Here is a 20,934-nt window from a genome sequence, read left to right as displayed (position 1 = left end):
TTTCATTTCTTCTGAAAAGCTTATTTGTGTATTCAGGTTCATGCTAAGATTATTGTTAATGTAATCTCACAGGTTGTGCATCTGTTTTTCTGTAAACACCAGAACGTAGACTTAAAATCTATTTTTTATTCTGAAAAAAGTGTGTTCTTTCAGGCTAATGTAAATATCTTCTATTAGCACCGGCAGTATTATTTTTGTTTGTGATCGTATGCTTCCAAAACTCAGTTTTAAGGCAGATCTGTTCTTCGAAAGGGAGAAAGTATAAACAGCCAAGGGAGGAAGGTATTTTTATTGCATTGGATTATGCAAGTTTTTGGCCAGCCTCCTTAGCTTCATCTGTGTAAGGGTTCATTTTCGCTTGTTTGGCACAAGTCCCAGCAAAGACCTTCAGAATTGTGGTTAGCAACATGAATGAATACAAACTTTTGACGAGCTCTTCAGTAAGTAGAGCTGGCCAGCTGCCAAAAATACAGTTCCTTATATGGGGTCAGGGCAAAACTGTGATTCGTTGAGCCCGTATTGTATAGAAAACATACTTGTAATGGCTGTTTGCTTTCTTTAAAATAAAAACAAAACAAAACAAAACAAAAAAACACCAGGCTTCCAAGCCTATCAAAATAGGAAGTAACAAAATAGTGTGCAGGTTTTACTAATGACAGAGTAAAGCAAAGGAAATATGGCTCTGTGTAGTTAAACTATAGAGCTGGAAGGTGAACCTTTTGACCTCCACAGCCGTCTTGTGATGTAAGGAACCCAAGCATTTGTGAGACATCTGTTGTCTACCTGCCCTTATTTTGTAAATGGTTTAATAAGATTAAATAATTAGTAGGATAACTGCATGGTCACCATGCCACTAAGTCCTGGCATTGGCTGCATACTTAGGAATTGTAAGCAAGTCTACACATCCTACTTGTTGTACGCCAATCATTTAAAAGTTACAATTCAATGATTTCTAACAATTCATACGCTAACATTTTTTTTTAAAATTTTTATAGAAGCTTTTTGTTTAATGTATGTACCAGAGAAAATAGCAATTTACGCTTTAATACATGCAGAAATTACTGCAATTATATTTCCTTATTCCCAAATCTTGATTGAAAATCATTAATTACTTTTTAAATATTAATTGACTTTTAAGTATTTTACATACTAGTGATTAATTTTAATTCACAAGGAAGTGTCCTTAAAATAAATTAAGAATTTTTCTCCCAGACTTTTTAAAGATTGTAGTTTTAATTGTTGTCTTACAGGCAAACACCCTACCTGGATCTTCCCTCAGTTTGCCTCCATCCCACATGTATGGCAATAGGCTGAATCCTAATTCAGCAATGGCAGCACTTATAGCTCAGTCTGAAAACAGTCAAGCAGGTAAGCTTGCGAGAACTGTTCGAAGCATCTGCTTTCCTGATTTTAGCTATTTAAAATGACCACTAATTTTATTTGTGAACTCTTGGTTGGGGATTTGGTTCCTAAATGACTGTATATGGTTCTTTCATGTTGGAAGTAAATTCTTTGTTGTACTGCAAAATAGCTATGCATTTTTTACTGTCTGAAATGTAAATGTTTAAGCAGAGCCATCAGCAGGCAGGAATGCAACAATGTCTCCTGTGACTTTTGTGATTGATGTGTTCAGTTCTCTTAGTTCTTTGCAAAGAAAGTAACAGCACTGGGTTTTGTCTTGAATAGTTTAAACCTTTATTTGCATAATTCATGAAATTGCATTGCACACAACTTTGTGTGGCAGAAAGATCCTGTTAGAGAACTTCTACACTGTTTAATAATCCTGTGAATATTTACCAATTGACATTTTGTAACATCGCAGAAGAGACCAGTTTTAATGAGCTACTGGATTTGCTTTGTTTCATTCCATCCTTAAGGATTTGTTGACATGTCATAGTAGTCATGCCTGTTTGGGGGAAGGGAATGAGTTTAGCAGTTTACCAAGAATGGATCAGTCATGTCTTTGCCCTCTAAGAGGTCAGAGGTCATTTGACTCAGAAAAGGGGGAGGGAAGCCTTGAAGGGGGCAGATAGGGTTATTTTACTGAGAGGCCATAGGGAAAATAACCTTTTTGAGTCCTTCCAAGCAAAACATTTCTTTATATTTATTTAATGAGGGTTTTTGTTTGTTTGTTTTAATACATTGTAGCAAAAGTCTTTCCTATGTTCTTGCTTATAAATAGTAGCAATTTTATAAAATAAGGACTTCAATAAAATGTTCAGTAAATCTTTAAACCAATATATAATTGTTAGACGGTGGTAGGTTTTGTGCATTTTCTATTTTATGAGTTGTCTTGGGATGAAAAGTGTTAAAAAAAGAAAGCATCAGGATTTGCTGTGATAAGCATACAGATTAGCTGTCCACAGCTGTGATTCATTACTTTCACCGTAGAAATTAAAAGTGGCTGAGGGGAGGGTACTGCAAATGCAAACCACGCTTCTGTGCTGTAAAACAGAAAGGAATGAAAGAACTGAACATAATCCATGGCCTGGTACATCCACAGAAATGTGTAAGGACAACGCCTTACATGCTACAGTTCAGCAGTCTTCAACTATCTACACATTAGTAGTAACTGCAGGTAGTAGTTAAGGTTTAATATATTTTAAAATACAGCAGCTTTAAAACTCTTATCTAATAAGAGTAACTTTATCAGCTGTGAAATATTTACATTACAGGTCAAGATCTTGGAGATAATACTCGCAGCCTTGTTGGCAGGGGAGGTTCACCCAGAGGAAGTCTCTCACCACGGTAAGCATTATTTACACTGGAGAGTACAGGCAAAGGAAACACTTTAAGATTTGGAAACTTATTTATCTTCTCGATAGTGCATATATTTGCTAAGATTCTAAAGAATTATGCAGACAATGTACATGTCCAGGAAGTTAGGGAAATGGTGCCAAATTTACTCTGATATTAACTAAAACTCACATGATTAGATTTGCAAGATAAATGATCTCTTTACCTAGGGTTACTGAGATAATGGAGATCTCCTTAAAGGGACCTGCTTATAATTTTCTATCTACATGTAGTATTAGCTCCACTCTATACCTATTTTTGTCACTATAATTCTTTTTTTAAAATGTCCAAAAATTCCCATATATCATCAGATTACAATACTGGAGGTAAAACATAGAGAACATTACTATATCCAGATATTGTGTTTTCTTGCTCTAGAGACAGTGCACTTGATCTCCACTATTGAAATTTGACAATAGAATCTTCTTTATAGAATTCTTTCACTCTAACATACTTATAATTGTTGCCATTGATTTTTAAATTATAATTTTAAGGAAAAACATTCAAATAGTCTGGGGGTTTTTAAGTGCTTTGAGTGAAATAAGAGTGCTATTTGGTGATAATGGTTATTTTTTAAGAGTGATTATTTTGCATATGTGGCCTATTTGAAGTAGGGTATTTTAAGGATGCTCTTGTATGCCTTGCTTGGGCATTAGCATCAGGATTGCTCAATAGGTGTGATACCTCTGGGCCTGCCTGAGCCTCAGATACCTCTGAGCCCAAGTCTACTTAAGCCTGATGTATCATTGCCGAGTCCAGAGTGTGTGATAAGTCATGTGATAAATCACCTGCAGGTCTTGTGATAGTCGTCATAGGTTCAGCCTATCCACAGCCGAGGACCCAAGAGGTGATCCCTAGGCACATACATAAGCTCCTAAGGAAAGCAATCTTTCCAGTCTGCTCAACAACACTACTCTGGCCAGGAACACTCCAATTGCCAGTAATTTCAACAGACTGCCTTTGCTCTTGGTCCTGCTTAGCCTTACCTGTTTCCACGCTAGCCTGCCTTTGCTCCTGCCTCAGCTGGCCATCTGGTAACTCTGACAATAGACCTCCAAAGAATTTAATTTACTATATTATAGTATTGTAACACTGTATTTTATTATTACAGTCTGAAATCGTTGTAGAAGTCTGTAATTAACAAAGCTTTATTAGGTTATAATTTAATGTATATGTTATATACTGGGGGGTCCAAACCATGGGGACACTAGAGCTGTTCAAGGAATAGAATTCTTTAACATGGGCAAAACCATGTATTTTTCTCTAGCCTCATTCTTGTAAACGGCTGAATCATTTTGACTGAAATTTTATTAAAAAAAAAATTAGCCTGAGGCAGACACCCTGAAATCAAAGTTTGGCAACTTTATAAGCACTTGAAAACTGGGTCTTATAAAAGGAAGTGTCAGGCAGCATTAATGATAGGCAGTGCCACCAGCCCTATGTACAATATAAAAAAAGACATACTGTGACCTGTGGTGCCGAGGGTAGCCCAGACTGAAAATGCCAAGGTCAGGGCAGGCTGCAAAAAGGAGAGCATATTCTCCCCAAACTGGAGGTTAACGCTGAAGTTAGATTCACCAACCAGTCACAAACTGTGCTCCTGATCCCCCACACTGGTTATCAAGAAGCTGAAAAAAGAAATCTCTCAGTCCCCTCTATTTCATTCCAGTTCTCTGGTTCCCAGTTAGCACATAGGTCCAGTAAAATGAGAAGTTATTTAAAAACTCTGCTCACTATACAAAATGTTCTTCTAATCCCGAAAGGGCCAGCCACATTACCAGATCAATGCTAGTTTGGGTCTTACCTAAAATACCATGCTGCCAGCCAATCGTTTAGTATCTAAAACCAAAGGTTTATTAAAAAAGAAAAGAACAAGAAGTGAGTTGTTAAATGGTCAGAACAATGAGTTACTATATAAGACTTCAGAGTCCATACATCAGGTTCTTAGCAGCATTGGTGAGTTTGCTGGTTTGTAGAGTCCCTCTGGAACATGCCCAAAGCATGGATGGGGTCTGTCAGTCCTTTGTTCAATGCTTCAGTTTGTAGAGAAGTTGCTCCAGAGGTAAGAAGCAGGTTTGAAGACAAAGTGCAGCTGGCTTTTTATATCCATTGCCATGTGACTTGTACTTCCTTTGTCCCAAACACAAACTTACAGCACATGGGAGTCCCCTGTCCACCAGCATGTCCCTACATGTCCTGCTGACTCATAGGTGAAGTCCCTGTCTTCTCTCAATGGATTCATTGTATAGCTGATCGGCTTTGATAAGCCATCAAGCAGGCTGGATAGTGCTGATGCCAATCTGTCTGGGGGAATTACCCAGACACACAACCCAAGTTTGAAATACAAACATACCACACACATTTATAACTCTCAATACAAAGATGATACATACATATAAACATGATTATCATATTTAGCCAATCATAATTTTTCCACTGATACCTTACATGGCATATCTTGTAAGATTCTTTGTAATACTGGTATCAATATTATAAATGGTCACCATATTCCAGACAGCGTCACACGTACCTTGTACCTTTGACTGCCTAATATAACCTCTGCCCACTAATCCATCTCTGTATCTCTCTTGTAACGTTCAAATCTGAGTAACTTCATACATTTGACATTAAAAAATGAGACAGAAATGTTTGCTTCATTCTTTAAAATATGGACATTCCCCCTGCCCCCCCACCCTCCCAAATTGCACTTGTCTTATATGTAGGACAGACAATAATTAGGCCTGAAAGTCAGAAGTTAAAGTTGTGGGACTTCTATGTATTAGACAAGCTATTTTAAGACTCATTTACAGGGTTGTTTTGGGGTGGGGTTTTTTTTACATTTATTAGTTTTATTTTTTTTCTTTCTGAACCCTGTACATTTGGGCTTATTGTAACTATACCACCTACTTACAGGTAGTAAGGTACAAAAAATAGACCTAACACTCAGAAATATTCTTTATTTCACATATAGTATACTAAAGTGGAGTGGTTTGAAGATCTTATTGGCAATCATTTTATATGACCTACATAACTCACTTGTGAATTGTGCAGCCATTCCAGCTCATGCTAATAATACCTCTATACCACTCTACAACAATTGTATTAGATATCTAATCTCACACACATATATACACCCATACTTACAGTATAATATAACTGTTGGTGTGTGTAGTGTGTATATAAATGATTTCCGTTTCGAATGGGAAGCGCTACTTTTTCCAAGCATGCCTCAAATATTATTTAACTAATATACCAACAAACATTCAAAATAACATACAATGTATAATACCTGTTTTTAAATATGTATGTACATCCCTATATAAATGCAAATCAATATTTTAATATAATAGTGAGGCTGAGAATTTACACAGTTACATGCTGACTCTGCAATAAGTAGGAGGTAAATATTGAAGGCCACATGGTACAAAAATGTATGCCTGAAATGAAGCAAGGGCTTCTGTTTCATTGCATATATAACATACCATACAGAGCGTTCTAATTCTGTCTAGCAAATAGTTGAACATGGTGGAATTTCTTGGTTTTTTTTTTTATTTTAATTAGGAAATTTTATACAAAAAGTCACTTCACAATAGGCATTACAATATAATCCTTTATTATAGCATCAAATACTATTTTTTAATCAGGACCCGTGACTTGTTCTCTTGTAGTGAATAAAACAAGGGGGCACTGGAAGAGATCGCTTCATAGCTAAGGCAGTGGACTGGAGTACAGACTATTTAGATTCTGTTCTTGACTTTGCTACAGACTTCCTGTGTGACCTTGGGCAAGTTGTTTAATCTCTTTGCTTTAGTTCTACAACTGCAAAATACAGAGAATATACTGAGCGCCTGATCCAGAGCCCATTGGAGGCAGTGGAAAGATGCTTGTTAACTTCAGTTGGCTTTGGATCTGGCTCTGAATGAGGCACGGGGCCAGATAGGGAAAAATGAAGATAAGAAGAAATATTGAGCAGCTGTTCTGTTCACTGAATACAGTCCACCTTGTAGACTGCGGGTGAAGCCACAAAAAGGGATTAAGGGCACATAGACCTTGTACTGGCTTTCTTCAGAGCGGTGAAATTCATTCTGAATGAGATGGGTCCAGTAGAAAGACTAGGGTATGATTATGTATTAAGATAGTATATGAATGAATATGCACAAAGGCGGCAGAGTTAAGGTTGTATAGGCAACTTTAACTTGGCACCTTCAAGACTCCGAGGAGTCCGGTGGCACCTTTTTGTGGATACAGACTAAAAGGGCTACCCCTCTGAAATTTTAACTTTATTTTTCGATTTTTGAATGCAACTCTAATGTTTTTTATGAAATAATATTACTACTTCAAGTGCTTGCACATGTCCATTCCAGTGTAGGGGTGTGCACACCCTGAGCAGTTGCCAGAATTTTTTCCTATCAGTGGTATCCGTCGGGACCACTTTGCTCAGGCAATCCTTCTCCTAGTGATTTTTCTGCAGTTGTTAGTGTAAATAGTTATTACAGCGTGATAGGATTTAGTCATTTTAGTAGGTTTTAGTACTTAGTTCCGGATGCCTCCATGCTTAGCTAATGGGGTCATCTGCTTCCCTGGTGCCGGGGCATGCCTCAGTGGCTGGGTTTCAAGCCCTGGGCCTCTGGTGGTGCCTTTGAGTGACCTGCACTCAAGCTGTCTTAAGTGCCTTGGGGAATCTCATAAGAAATACTGCTGCCAAATTTGCAGGGACCTCAGATCCTGAAACAAAAAGGACTGAGTGGCAAGACTAAAGGTGATCCTCATGGAGGCAACCTTAAGACCTGCCTTGGTGCAAGCACCCGAAGAGGAAAAAATGGTTACTAATTTTTCCGTAACTGTTGTACTTCGAGATGTGTTGCACATGTCCATTCCAAAACCCACGCTCTGTCCCCACTTATCAGAGACAGTTGGTAAGAAGAAACTGAAGGGGGAGCGGGGTCGATGGGGCCATTTATACTGGCACTATGAGCATGTGGCACCAGGGGACTCTGGAGCTGACCTGACGGATACCACTAGGGAGAAAAAATTCTGGCATCTGTGCTTAGGGCACGCACACACCTACATTGGAATGGACATGTGCAACATTTCTTGAAGAACAACAATTATGGAAATGTTAGTAACTGTGTTTTCCACTCAATCACTCTCTATTCAAAAATTTCTCTTTACATGGGTTTTTGGCACAAATCGCACATCAAAATTACATATGACCTATGTACTATGGGAGAATGTCATAATTGTAATGATTTTAATTAGCCTTCATATTTTGTATTTCACCATTGTTTAGATGTTTTTAGATATTTGATTTATATATAATTTATTACTGTACTGAGCACCTATTTCCTGCTCCAGCAATATGTGCTCTTTGAGTTCAATAATATCTGTTAGACATAAACTTCTAGTGCAGCTAAACTAATGCATCTGTTTTCTGTACACAAATTCCCAAACTGCTGTTTTCTGTTAAAACCTGGGTGATGAGAGCTCAGAGTTCCTAGTGGCTTTGAGAAGCTTAATGTTGGAAGCTCTGGATTATGTAGGTGCTATGGGCTAGCACAAGGTAAGAAACTTTATGGGCCCTTTGCTAAATACATTTCCCTCCTTCCTTTAAATGTGTAAATTACAATGTTTTCAACAGATCTCCTGTAAGCAGCTTACAGATTCGCTATGATCAGTCAGTGAACAGCAGTGTGGAAAATTTGCCCCCGGTAGCTGCCAGCATTGAACAGCTTTTGGAGAGGCAGTGGAGTGAAGGACAGCAATTTTTGCTAGAACAGGGCACCCCTAGTGACAGTAAGTATTCATGTTTTCTGTTATAACTGGGCTTTTTTGTTTGTTGGGCAGTGTTATAAATAATTATCACCCAGTGAATGCCTAAGTCTTTTTAAACAACCTGTTCACCATTTTATGCTGCATAGTTTATAACTTCTGTTTTATACTGATTATCATTAAGGTTTGGTTCCTCAATTGTGCTTTATTTTATGTGATGCTGATATTTTGAAATGTTTCTTTAGAGCTTTATTTTTGGTATTTTTAGTATAAACTACCGTCTTCAGTTGTGAGAAACTCCATTGTTTTTCACAAGTGTTATGCAGGTGTCCTACAGTGCTTTTGTATTTTGTTTGTTCTCCATTTTTCATGCCATTCTTGTACTGAGTTATTTATTTTTATTATTAAGAGTTGTGTTTACCAAAATGAAATAACTGAAAAGTGAATACAGATAAAACTTAACTGAGGAAATAACATTGCTTTGGATTTATTCATAATCAATGAGAAATCAGAATAAATAAAAATTGATTGACTAGTTTTAGACAAGATATAAAATCATTATTTTGTCACTTCTTGTGTGTATATGTTATTGAACATGCTATTCTGGTTGTTGGTAGTGAGTAAAGTGCCATCTAGTTGGTACTTTTATGAATGGTACCCTGACAAAAATGCTAATTGTGAGGAAATTCATGCGGGGATAATCCTTTAAACATGATAGCTGGAGGACAGGTTTAGCTAAGTCTTATTGCATCTCATTTGGGCGCTCTGAGGGTTCCTTTGTATATTCTTGAAGAGGAGGGATAAAAAGCTAAATCCTTGGGAAATGACCAGATGTGCCCATACCAGTAGACTTGTGTCTGTCGTAGGCCCAGAGGTCATGTTAAACAAATACAATTTGGTATTTAAAAAGTGACTGGCTATCCCTGTGGCATGACAGCTACTCTGTAGCCCTAGTTGGGTCATCCATGTTCTGGAACAAAATCAGAATTTGAGGAAATGGTAGAAGCTGTGCCTGTTCAGATGATGATGCGCTTTATCTGCAAAGAAAGGGTGGTAACTGCAATGCTCATGTAGTGCTCCCTGCTGGGTGATCTGTAGATCGACGCTGAAAGCAGCTGGAAGGTTTGGCATCCAGCAAGGTTTATGGTGATTCAAAAGCATAATGAAAACAAAAAAACAAAAAAAACCCCAAAACCCCATAAACCCGAATAAAGGGTTTTCATTGAACACATAAATTTGCAATTTATTTGACAAAGAATTCAACAGTTCCTTTTGCACATACTTTTCCTTTGGGTTTTTTAAAAAACAATAATAGTTGACTACATAAATATTATGCATATATTTCAGATCTTTGATCTGCTCTTAGAGTTGTTAGTTGTATTTTAAACTTCATAAGCCAAATAGAATAGGCATTCCACAACTGCTCTGTTACCTGCATGTCATTAAAGGCATCTTGTTTTTATTTCTTTATTTTTTTGTTATGGCTACGTTTACAGAAAAAGCACATTGTACTGAAACTTGCTCAAAATCAACAAAGACTCAGATGGTGCAACTGTCTCTGCATGGAAGTAAGGGTTCATCCACATGGATCCACAATTGCATACATCTGACTTCAAAGGAGAAATTTTAGCATTTTTTTTTTTTTTAATTTTAATACATTATTCATTAATTATTTGGGGTGGATTTTCACTTTAAGTGCTATCTTAATTGGGAATATTAATCCGCAGTATGTAACTAGGGATGCTAAGGATTTATACAGTATTTAAAATTCTAGCACATGAAATTGTGCAATCCTGAGATATTCTTCATAAAGAAAAAACTTGGAATGTGACTTTAAAAGAGATCAGATTGATTAGTCAATTGTTTTCTAGTTCTGGGAATGCTGAAGTCATTACACCAACTTCAAGTTGAAAATCGACGGTTAGAGGAACAGATTAAGAACCTGACTGCTAAAAAGGAGCGCCTCCAGCTATTAAATGCACAGCTTTCAGTTCCCTTTCCAACAATAACTTCAAACCCTAGCCCATCTCATCAAGTACATGCATTTCCAGCACAAGCTGGTAAGTAGAGAAAAATGTTTCCCACATTTTGCATAGTACTCTTATCAAAGTAACCTGAAGACTCTTTATGTAAAAGGCCTATTTTACACCTATTTGCCATGAATGGGAGATATGTGTGTGTACAAAGAGAACAGATCCAGTATAATTAGTGGGGGGGCGGGGTTTAAAAATGATCTGTCTGGTGCTTATAATTAATCACTGACAATATTTTTGTTAGAGAAAAGAATGGCAAGTTTATAGTGGATTTGGGAATATTTTATATATAAGCTTTCCCTGAATGAGCTACTTCGTGCATACTTGTCTTTTACCAAAAAAAAAACACCACAATAACAAGTAAAAGATTTGAAAAACTTTCACAAGAGAAAAATTTCCCCTTGTTTTAATGTGTTTAAAGAAGCATGAGACTTATACAAATCATTGCTGCTTATGTCCAGGCATTTTCTTTTTTACTATTCAGTCTTGAACTCATCCATCACCTTTCAATAGTCAGTTAAGCTAATATTTTACCTTGGGGTTGTGATTATAAGAAATGAAGTTTATGTTCAAGTTTTGTGTATTCTGCGTTTAACATCAACATTCTGCTGAAATAAATTATTCTGAATATTTTAATATTTTAAACGTTAAATGCAAAAATTAAACTTCACTTTATTTTTTAAATCATCACTTTAGCACATAGCACTGATTCCTTGAACAGCAGTAAAAGCCCTCATCTGGGAAACAGTTTTTTACCTGACAATTCTCTCCCTGTATTAAACCAGGTAATTTTGTTTTGTTTTTTATTTTTGTTTTTCTAACCTTGTTATAAATTAACTTCATCTCAAAATCCTTATGCTGTTCTGTTCTGTTTGAAATTCTATACAGCTGAGGGTTTTTGTTGGTTTGTTTTTTACATTAGGAGATAACCTCCAGTGGACAAAGTACCAGCAGTTCATCAGTTCTTTCCACTCCACCACCTGCTGGGCAGAGTCCCGCTCAGCCAGGCTCAGGAGTTCAACAGGTCAATGGTGTGACAGTGGGGGCATTAGCTAGTGGTATGCAGACTGTAACATCCACCATTCCTGCAGTGCCTGGTGTGGGTGGAATAATTGGAGCATTGCCAGGTAACCAGCTGGCAATCAATGGAATTGTAGGGGCTTTAAATGGGGTGATTCAGACCCCTGCCACAATATCCCAGAATCCTTCTCTCACTCATGCAGCTGTGCCACCTAATGTAACACATCCTCTGCCAACAACACTAAATAACAGGTAAGAATCTTACCAAAATGTATTTGCTTCTTCTTACTGTCGCCATATACTATGTGCAATACTAGCTTAATTTGGTTAAACAGTTTTAAGCATAGAATTTATTTGATTTAGCATTTTTTTCTAGTTTATGAATGCCTGACTAGATTCTTGTGTTCTGTGTAAGACCAATGTTAAGAGGACAGGAATTTAATTGCACTATGGATAATGAAGTTTAAAAATCAGCAATATTCTGTTTAAAAAGAAACAATGCCTGCCATACAATTTTTGGGCCTTCACTGACCATGTTAGTTAGGGTTCATTTATTTCTGCCTTTTCCACTTGCTTCTAAATATGCGTTGATTGATCCCATTAATGTGCCACAATGAGCCCAAATAGGTTCACTCAAAAGAAAAGTAGTCTTAGCTAGAGTAAACTGTTTTTCTAGTGGCAATGAAGTAGCATTGAAAATTACTTTAAGTTATGGTATTGCATTTATCCCACATGTAATATGCTAGCATACATACAAAAAACTACATAAAAAGAGCATTTATGTTGAAAAGTCCAGCACTCCAAAGTTAGAAGATAGTAGATTTAAAAAGTTCCAGTCCTACCTTAATTCTTCCCTCTTGCACAAGTTGGGCAGCGTTATGGTTACACAGGCAATCGTAAATCTGTCATTTCCTAACTTTTGAGTGTTTGACTTTGCAACCTAAATAATGTTCTTTTAATGTACTCTTTTTGTATGTCATTTCCTATGTTTTTTTTAAAAGAAAAAAGAAGATTCAGTTATGAGCATCTGTACCAACCCCTCTTTCCCATCAAAATGCATCATAAGCAGGTTTTGAATCCAGGATTGCAGCACAGACTGCTATCACTGGAGCTATGGGGCTCACTATGTTAGTTGGCAACAGGAGATGGCTGTTATCCCAGAGGGAGGATAGACTGTTTGGATTGGGAGGTAGTTGAGGGGAGAGGCCAGCCTGGTCCTGTTCTTTCTTCCTGCCCATCCACCCCACTTGGGAGTCGGGAAAGCTTCATCCTCATGTGGGCTTCCCCCAAAGAGTGGGCACAGAGGGAATGGGCTTTAGAGTCTTGACTGGGGCTGTTTCCAGGGGTAGGGAAGCATCCCAGCTTCATGTGGTTGTCCCAGAAGGGAGCATTGGCCACTGGGGCCATTTCAGGGGAGGGGAGACCAACTCCAGATCTCTTCGTCTCCCCCATCTCCGATGCCTCCTTGTTGTTGACTATCAAAGCTCTCAATTTATAATGGAAAGTGTTAAACAACCTAAATTTAGGGATTTTTACCATACCATAATTTTCCTTCTCCCATGTATAAAAGTGGAGTCCAGATACTGCCATCTTTTCCTCCGTTGCCAAAATCTGACCATTTATTCTGTCTGTCCAGATCCTGCAAAAACTCTTGTGCATGCCTTCCTCATATCATACTTTAATTATGGTAGCCTGCTCCTCTACAGCCTCTTCGATACACACATCACCCACTTCAGTCCATTCAAATGATGCTGTCAAAATTCTATATCTTGCTTGTCAATCTAACTACATACCCTTCCCCTTTTGGGGAACATCTGTAATGTTCCCCTCCTTCTCTTTCAAGTTCCTCCCTAGGACCCACTTCTGCCATGTAACTAACCAGCTAGGACATCCATGTAGTCATACATTACAAAAAAACACATCCACCCTCCTTATTACATCAGAGCAAGCACTAATCCTCAGTGATTAACCATATAATCTTATTAATGACAACGGTGTATTCCCACCCTATTCCTGCTGTCTTGTTTCTCCCATGTTTTCTTGCCTAACTTAGTTTGTAAGGGATGGTATTGTCTCTTAAAGTTTTCAAAGGATTCTGACACACCTTTGGGGGCAGATAGAAAGACAGATTATTTCACATATGTGAAAGTACTTTCCACGTGGTTGAGCCTTCAGAACTACTGACTCTGAAAATATGCTGAGCACTGTTTGCTCCTGTCCACTCTTGCAGTTAAACCATGTTCAACACTGGTTCAGCTACACCTACACTCGTTGCCCTGTGTCTTTTCTATACTAAACACCTTTGGAAAAGTCTCTCGCTTTTGTACTACCACTGATACAGCTGACCCAGTGGGAGTGCTTATTTAGGGCTTGTCTTCACTACTGGGGAGACTGATGCTGCTGCAATCAATGCACCGGGTGTTGATTTAGCGGATCTAGTGAAGACCCGCTAAATCGATGTCAGAACACTCTCCGGTTGACTCCAGTACTCCAGCTTCCTGAAAAGATTAAGGTAGTCGATCAGAGAGCATCTCCTGATATTTAGGGTGAATTGCTACTGCTGGTTAATTACGAACGTCATGGATCTGAGAAGACAACTTCATGTGGGAGATAGGTAGTATAACTGAAGACCTCTGCATGCATGTTGCTTCCACAAATCCATACACTTTTCTCATTACTGTGCTGCTTGGGAAAGCTATAAGCTGCAGCAGAAGTATATGTTGAAGTATTTCACTGGGGGAAAAGCATTCAAAATCGGAGGCTGGGGGAGAAATAGATTAATAGAAGGAGCCCCACCCATACAACAAACAGGAGGGTTAAATGATTGTTGGAATGAAAAGGAACAATCATCTTTTTCTCCAGGCAGAGGAGATTGTGCCACGGGGAGTTTCAAACTAATCAGGCATGTTAGTCAGAGGCCTACAAAAAAGTAAATCCCCATTCCAACCAGGGAAAGCACACCCTGTTAGGAATCCCAGGAAACTTCCCTTTCCTGGCAGCTTTGGGAGGCAAGCTTGTCTTCTTCACTTGGGTGTTTCTCCGGACATTTAATTCTCCAGCTATTGGGGTGTGTGCGTTTGATTTCTCCCAACCCTTACGTATCAGCAAGTGACTAGATCAGGGTGGGGTAGGTAGGACAAGGGGATGGAGAGACAGAAAATCTTTTTAGGGAGAAGTGAGACCCTAAATATGTGGGAAGAGGTAGAGCACATGATATATGGGGAAAAGGAAAAGAGCAACAGGCAATAAAAACAATACAGAAAAGGATACATTGTAATTATAGGAAAATATGTAAAAAGTGGAGTGAAACCAGGAAAAGAATACTAATACTAAAAGCTAAATACAAATATGGTAAGTTACGTTTAAAATCATTTATTAAATAGTTGATTAACATGAAATACAATACAGAATAAAAAGTACACAAAGAGTTTTGTTCCTTTAAATTCTAAGAGAGTTGGTTTGGGAGGAGTGGTGATAGCACAGGTATTTTTCAACCCAGGCTAGTTGGTGTCAGGCAAAGTTTTCAGGCCCTGATAATTCATCATTGTCTATTTGTATTACCATAGCACCTAGGAGCCCTAGTTATGGTGTCCTGTTGTGCTAGGCATTGTACAGACACAGAACAAAAAAGACTGTCCCTGCCCCAAAGAGCTTACAATCTTAAGTGTAAAACAAGAGATATCCGATGGATATAGACAGATTCATAGGAGAGCACAATGAGACGGTATTGGTCAGCTTTTTAGGCAATGCTCACAGCACCCTAGCCATCATGAAGTTTTTTGTAAGCACCACAGCAAACGACTTTTAAGCAAGGATTTGAGAGACGATAATGAGGTAGTTTTGCAGATGTTGATGGGTCCTGCTCCCTCATGAGGGACAGCATGGGAGAAAACACAGAGGTTCTTGTTTGAAAATTTAGCAAGTGGGCAATGGAGGCTGACATCATGGGCTATTTGGAGGTAGGAGTCAACATGTCAATAGCAAATGAAAGATGATAGGTAGCATGGGGATAGGTCTGTGAAAATGGCCTTCAGAGTGAAGACTAGCAGCTTACATTTGATGTGATGGAAAAAGAGAAGCCAGTGGCAGATTTAAAGAGGGGGTAACATGGTCAAAATGAGAGGCTAAGAAAATAAAGTTTGTAGCACAGTTCTGAATGGATATGTGGCCAAGATTGCATTTGTCAAAGCCACAGAAAAATACGTTGTAGTAATTGAGATGTGAGATCATGAGAGCCTGGACAAGAGTTTTAGCTGTGTGGATGGATAGGAAAGGCCAAGTCTTAGAAACATGATATAGAAAGAATCTGCAATATTTAGACATACTCTGGATGAGAGATGTCCAAGCTAAAGATAAAACCCAGGTTATCGGCCTAGTGACAGGTATGATGGTGGTGGTGTCCATAATGCTTGGAAAGAAGGTATTGGGGGAAATTAAGAGGAAAGGATTGAGAGTTCTGTTTTAGCCATGTTGAGCTTGAGCTGATGGCTAGACATTCACAAGGAGATGTTAGAGAGACAGGTTGAGATTTCAGTTTGGACAGGTCTGTAGACAGACAGATCTGTAAGTCATCAGCATAAAAGTGATAGTTAAATTTGTGTTTGTGGGTGAGATTGGAGTATCCAGGCATATGTTAGCAAAATGTAGGTGAGCCGTGTGCATATTATAACTGTGTATGTTGTTTACTTTGCTGTCCAACTTATGCAAGAAATAACTACTCATTTGCTATTGGTATTCAGTGGGATATCTAGCAATATTTAATCAAATGCTATCTAGCAAGTGAGTGTTACTTATCAAAAAGTCTGTACATGGTTTGGGTTTGTAATTTTGCTGAAAGGCTGAAGTAAAAATGATGACCCAGACCTCCATTAGTCAAATAAGCTGCAGTGTTACATTGCAGAAACTAAGAGCTTGGTCATTGCTTTGCAGTGCCTCGGGACTAGGATTACTTCCTGACCAACAGAGACAACTTCTGCTCCATCAACAGCACCAGCAATTTCAGCAATTACTGAGTACTCAACAACTCACATCAGTATGTCCTATGTTTATAATAGAACTAGCTATGTTCTCTGTAAACCTGAGCCAGGACCACTGTTTTCTGAAGTATAGACAAACTCCTCAGGTTAATACAAATATTAGACCTGTGCGGATTAACTCCTTGATCATATGTCTGTTTAAAAAATTTAATTTTCAAAAATAGTTTATTGTTCAATTGTCTGCACCTTTTTATAGCATGGAGAATATGTTCATTGTAAATAATGGTTTGTGCTGCTTGGAAATATTTTAGTTTGTATTGGAAACAGCATGAGTTTAATACTGTGCCAAACATATTCGAGACCCTTTTTTGTAAGAAAAGGATATCAAATCTAGGGTCCTGTGATAGAGGCTTGCCCAAGCCAGCGCTCAGCTGAATGTCTGTTGAGCTGCTGACGTTAAGAAAGCTTTAAGAGGCTCTCTTCCATCCTCCACGTTCCTGTGGAGCTTCATCATTGCAACCCAGGTTAACTGGAGTGTGGTAAATTGTGGTTACATTGCAAAAAAACACTAGGGTAAGAAAGGACTTAGAAAGGAGTGACCATTTGTTGAATGATTGTTGATTAGAATGTTCTTTCCTTATATTAACTAAGGAACAACATCAGGCCCTTCTGTATCAGCTAGTACAGCAACAGCACCATCAACACCAGCACCACCAGCCTGAAGTGCAGCAATTGCAGATCGCAGGAGCAGCACAGATACCCATAAATAACCTGCTTTCAGGCACTCAAGCATCACCCCTTCATACAACTACTACCAACCCATTTCTTACAATTCATGGGGATAATGCAAGTCAAAAAGTGACAGTAAGTGTATTTTCACCTATAATGGCATTTTCAGTGATATAATTAAAGGAATATTGTGCCAAATTCAGAGGCAAGTCTTAAGGGAAACCTGATATTTAAGTTGGTGTAACCTATATCTTCTGTCCATACAAGGACTTGCATGCATTTAGGCTTCCTTAGACTCTAAGCCACTTACTATAGTAATTGCTATACTGGATCAGACCAATGGTCCACCTAGCCCAGTATCCTCTCTCTAAGAGTGGTCAGTACTAGATGCTTATGGGATACATGCAAGAAACTCTCTAGTGAACTTCTTTCATCTGTCTTTGTTTAATTGACATATTCAGAGCTTTATTGTCTTACTTTTTTCATTATGAAACCGACACAGTCAAATCACCAATCACAGTTGTCAGTTGGTATTTTCCAGGTAATGCCTTAAATGAGTAAAAAGTAAGTACTTAAGTCAGTTGACATTTTGCCTTGCCAGAGCTTTATCTCTAGCTACTGTCACTTTCTTATCTCCTGCATTAGCATGATGATATGAGCCTCCTTATGTGCTGCTCTGGGAGCTCCCATGCATGTGCGCTCCTAGTCACTGAGTGGAACAAGTATACCTGCTGCCATTTTATAGATTTTGTTTGCTGTTCTGGAACTTTCATTTAGGAAATTAAATAATTTTATTTATTTTAATATGCTTAAGATCTATTCATTTCCCCATAGCCTTTTAAAGAATTGTTTTAATTGAGGCCTTACTTACCTTTTAGATTAATTTACTTGTCCTGGTCACAAATAAATACAGTATGGATGTGACACATCCAGAAATCTGGGATTTTCCCAGATATATAATAGCGGTTGTCAGTACCTGCAGATACAATATAAATCCTGATGTTCACTATGAAAGAGGGGACAGAAGACCTGAAAAGAATGGGCAGAGAGAGAGTGTGTATGCATGCGCGCGTGTTGGAGAACTTCTGGCACCAGGGAAAGGTTGGCAGGGGGTAGAAAGTGTATGTTGTGTGGCTTCAGGAACAGTGACTGGGAACGGGTATTTCCGTGGTGAGAGTTTTTTGGGTCCTTAGATGAAATTGTTTTGACATCGTGAAAATCCCCTTCCCCCTCTCTCCATGAAGCCTGGCAGATAAAAAGCAGTAGGAAATACAAAGCAGGGTTAGATGGCCACAAGGAGAGATCAGTAGTTTGGATCTGTTTCCTGGTGGTAATTTTGGAGGTCTAAAATACCTTTGCTATAATTACTTTCTTCTTTCCAAAGTTTTGTTTCCATGGCGTATGAATATTTTTATTTAAAATCCAAACATTTTGCTAAAATCATGACAAAACTTCTACATTTGATTCTTTAGCATAACTATCTAATCTTATCTACTTTTGTGTCCAGACTGTATTCCAGCCATGCCTTTTCATTTATATGTAGAAGTTGTAGAATTTAGCAAATCTAAAATGCTGTCTGATTGTACAAGTGTTTTGTTTTGTTTTTTTACCACAGAGGCTTAATGATAAAACTGGATCAGTTGCACCTGAAAAAAGTTGACATTTGAATAATATTTGAGAACTGCATATCTGCTGTTATAGCACTTCATCTAGCTGCGAACTGTGGATCTTCATTTCTGCAGATATGAAGAAATGCAACAAGGACCTAACTGCACAGCAAAGAATTAATCTTCATAAGGACATTCTTCTAAGGCTTTGATCTATTTTCTTGTTGCACTGAAATGGAACTACTTTTTCAGATTTAACAGACACTGCAAGAAATTAAATTCTGCAAACCATAATTATTTTGTCAGTATGACAATACTAAGTACAACTACACATTCAACCCTGGAAAATATTCTACTTGCTGCTCAAGTAGTAGTTCTTATTATAAAGCTGGAGGGCTAGTAAATTGAAAATACTTATTCCAGTCACACATTACTTGATTTCAGAACAGGAGTCTTAGCAAACAAACCAACCTTATCTCTGCTGCAATTGCAAATGCTTTCAGACCCAGGTTGTAATTGGCAATGTGTATTTCCTATTAGGTGTGTGTGTGGCTTTTTAAAACATTTTGGAATCTGACTCATGATATAAAGAATCCAATTCTGAACTTGTCACTCCATCAAATTTCTACTGACTCTAGAGTGAATTTTGCCAGAATAAGATTTTCAGGGTAGAGTCCAAAGGTTATTAACATTCATTTGGGTTTTGGGAGTTCTAAGGTTGCTGGACAAACCAGATCAGTTTAAATAGATTTTTTTAGGCCATTTTGGAAAGTACTGATAGTGTTTGGCCTAAACTAAGTGCCTGTTGCTACCTCCATTGTGTTGAAATGGCTGCAGACAGCTGAGCATGCACTAGACAAGTCCTTGTAAGCAGCAGAAATATTCAACATTGCACCAGCAGCCTTCCCCATTGTTCTGCCTTTATTAGAAGTGTTTATGCCACTGTAGATAGCTCAGGCAAATTGTTACCTGGGTCACTTTTCACTAATAAATTATAAAAAAAAGTGAGTAGATATTTAAACATTTCCCAATGAAATATACCAGTGGTTGAAACGGGTGAACTTATTGTTAGAACATTTTCACTTAGGATAGATGATTTTATGGCAGTGTGGTAGAGTGTAGATAAAAATTGGGGTAATGACCACTAATCTGTATTTAGAAGTGTAAATTATTAGTGGAAAATGACCCAGCTGTAATTAGACCTCCACTGTGTACTTAATTGGAAGAACATGTTAATTCTGCAATATGTCTCTTGGTTAAACATTGCACAGTTCTTACCTCATTTCTGTAAATAAGGTTTTTGTGAATCTGTTTTGTATTGTGAAGAATTCATAAGAAAACATTGATATTTTGATTTGTAATATTTCTAATTAGTAGATTTAATCAAATAATTTATTTTTATATGTTCAGGGGGATTTTAAAAATTTGTCACAAATCACTTTTGTGGATACTTTACAAAAGTAAATCAGTGTGGTTTATTTTACTTATTTAACCCACTGGTTAATATTCTGTAACAATTTGTACAAATGATAAAATTTAAATGGGCTGTTATTTTGCTTAGATGTAAAATTCCAAGAGTATGAAAAGATATGTACAGAGCTTTTGTTAATAAATTTTAATAATGTTCATAGTGGTACACTTCACAGATGTGTGAGAGAGATTCTTATAGAAATTGGAGGATATTCTGTCCTTCTGGTTCTATTAATATTCCATGACTGGCTGGATTTTAGTACTTGTTGCTACTGTAATAATCAGATATCAAATTATACTAAAGTTTTTATTTACAACAACCAGTTTCTTAATGTTTCCTTTCCTCTCTTTAATTTTGCTTGCAAAATACACTTTGACACTAATATACAATCTTTTTACTGTAAAAAAAAGGAAATGCATTTTTGCTTATGCGATCCATTGTAGCAGGTCAGCAGGCTGGTGTCTGTGCCATAATCACAGTATTAATTACCTATGGTCAAATTTTAAAGGCATTGGTCTCAGCAGAGACACTCC

The 20,934-nt window shown here is 37.7% G+C and overlaps 1 protein-coding gene across 9 annotated transcripts in view; it reads left to right on the top strand.

Moving 5' to 3' along the window:
• Positions 1-20,725, top strand: part of MLLT10 (MLLT10 histone lysine methyltransferase DOT1L cofactor) — a 233,769-nt gene extending 213,044 nt beyond the window's left edge. For 8 of the 9 annotated variants that reach the window (XM_034760295.1, XM_034760293.1, XM_034760296.1 and 5 more), the window contains 9 exons: positions 1,251-1,368; positions 2,676-2,748; positions 8,435-8,589; positions 10,437-10,625; positions 11,295-11,383; positions 11,521-11,870; positions 16,548-16,650; positions 17,246-17,458; positions 18,939-20,725. In XM_034760295.1, coding sequence (XP_034616186.1) covers positions 1,251-1,368; positions 2,676-2,748; positions 8,435-8,589; positions 10,437-10,625; positions 11,295-11,383; positions 11,521-11,870; positions 16,548-16,650; positions 17,246-17,458; positions 18,939-18,983 — 1,335 coding nt within the window. In that variant the 3' untranslated portion in view covers positions 18,984-20,725. Of the gene's footprint in view, positions 1-1,250; positions 1,369-2,675; positions 2,749-8,434; positions 8,590-10,436; positions 10,626-11,294; positions 11,384-11,520; positions 11,871-16,547; positions 16,651-17,245; positions 17,459-18,938 lie in introns of those variants that run through there. The other variant, XM_034760297.1, reaches the window with a different exon arrangement.
• The last annotated feature ends 209 nt before the right edge of the window (positions 20,726-20,934 follow it).

Source organism: Trachemys scripta, chromosome 2, assembly GCF_013100865.1.
Source record: "Trachemys scripta elegans isolate TJP31775 chromosome 2, CAS_Tse_1.0, whole genome shotgun sequence".
Taxonomy (NCBI): Eukaryota; Metazoa; Chordata; order Testudines; family Emydidae; genus Trachemys; species Trachemys scripta.
This window is presented reverse-complemented; position numbering and strand designations above follow the sequence as displayed.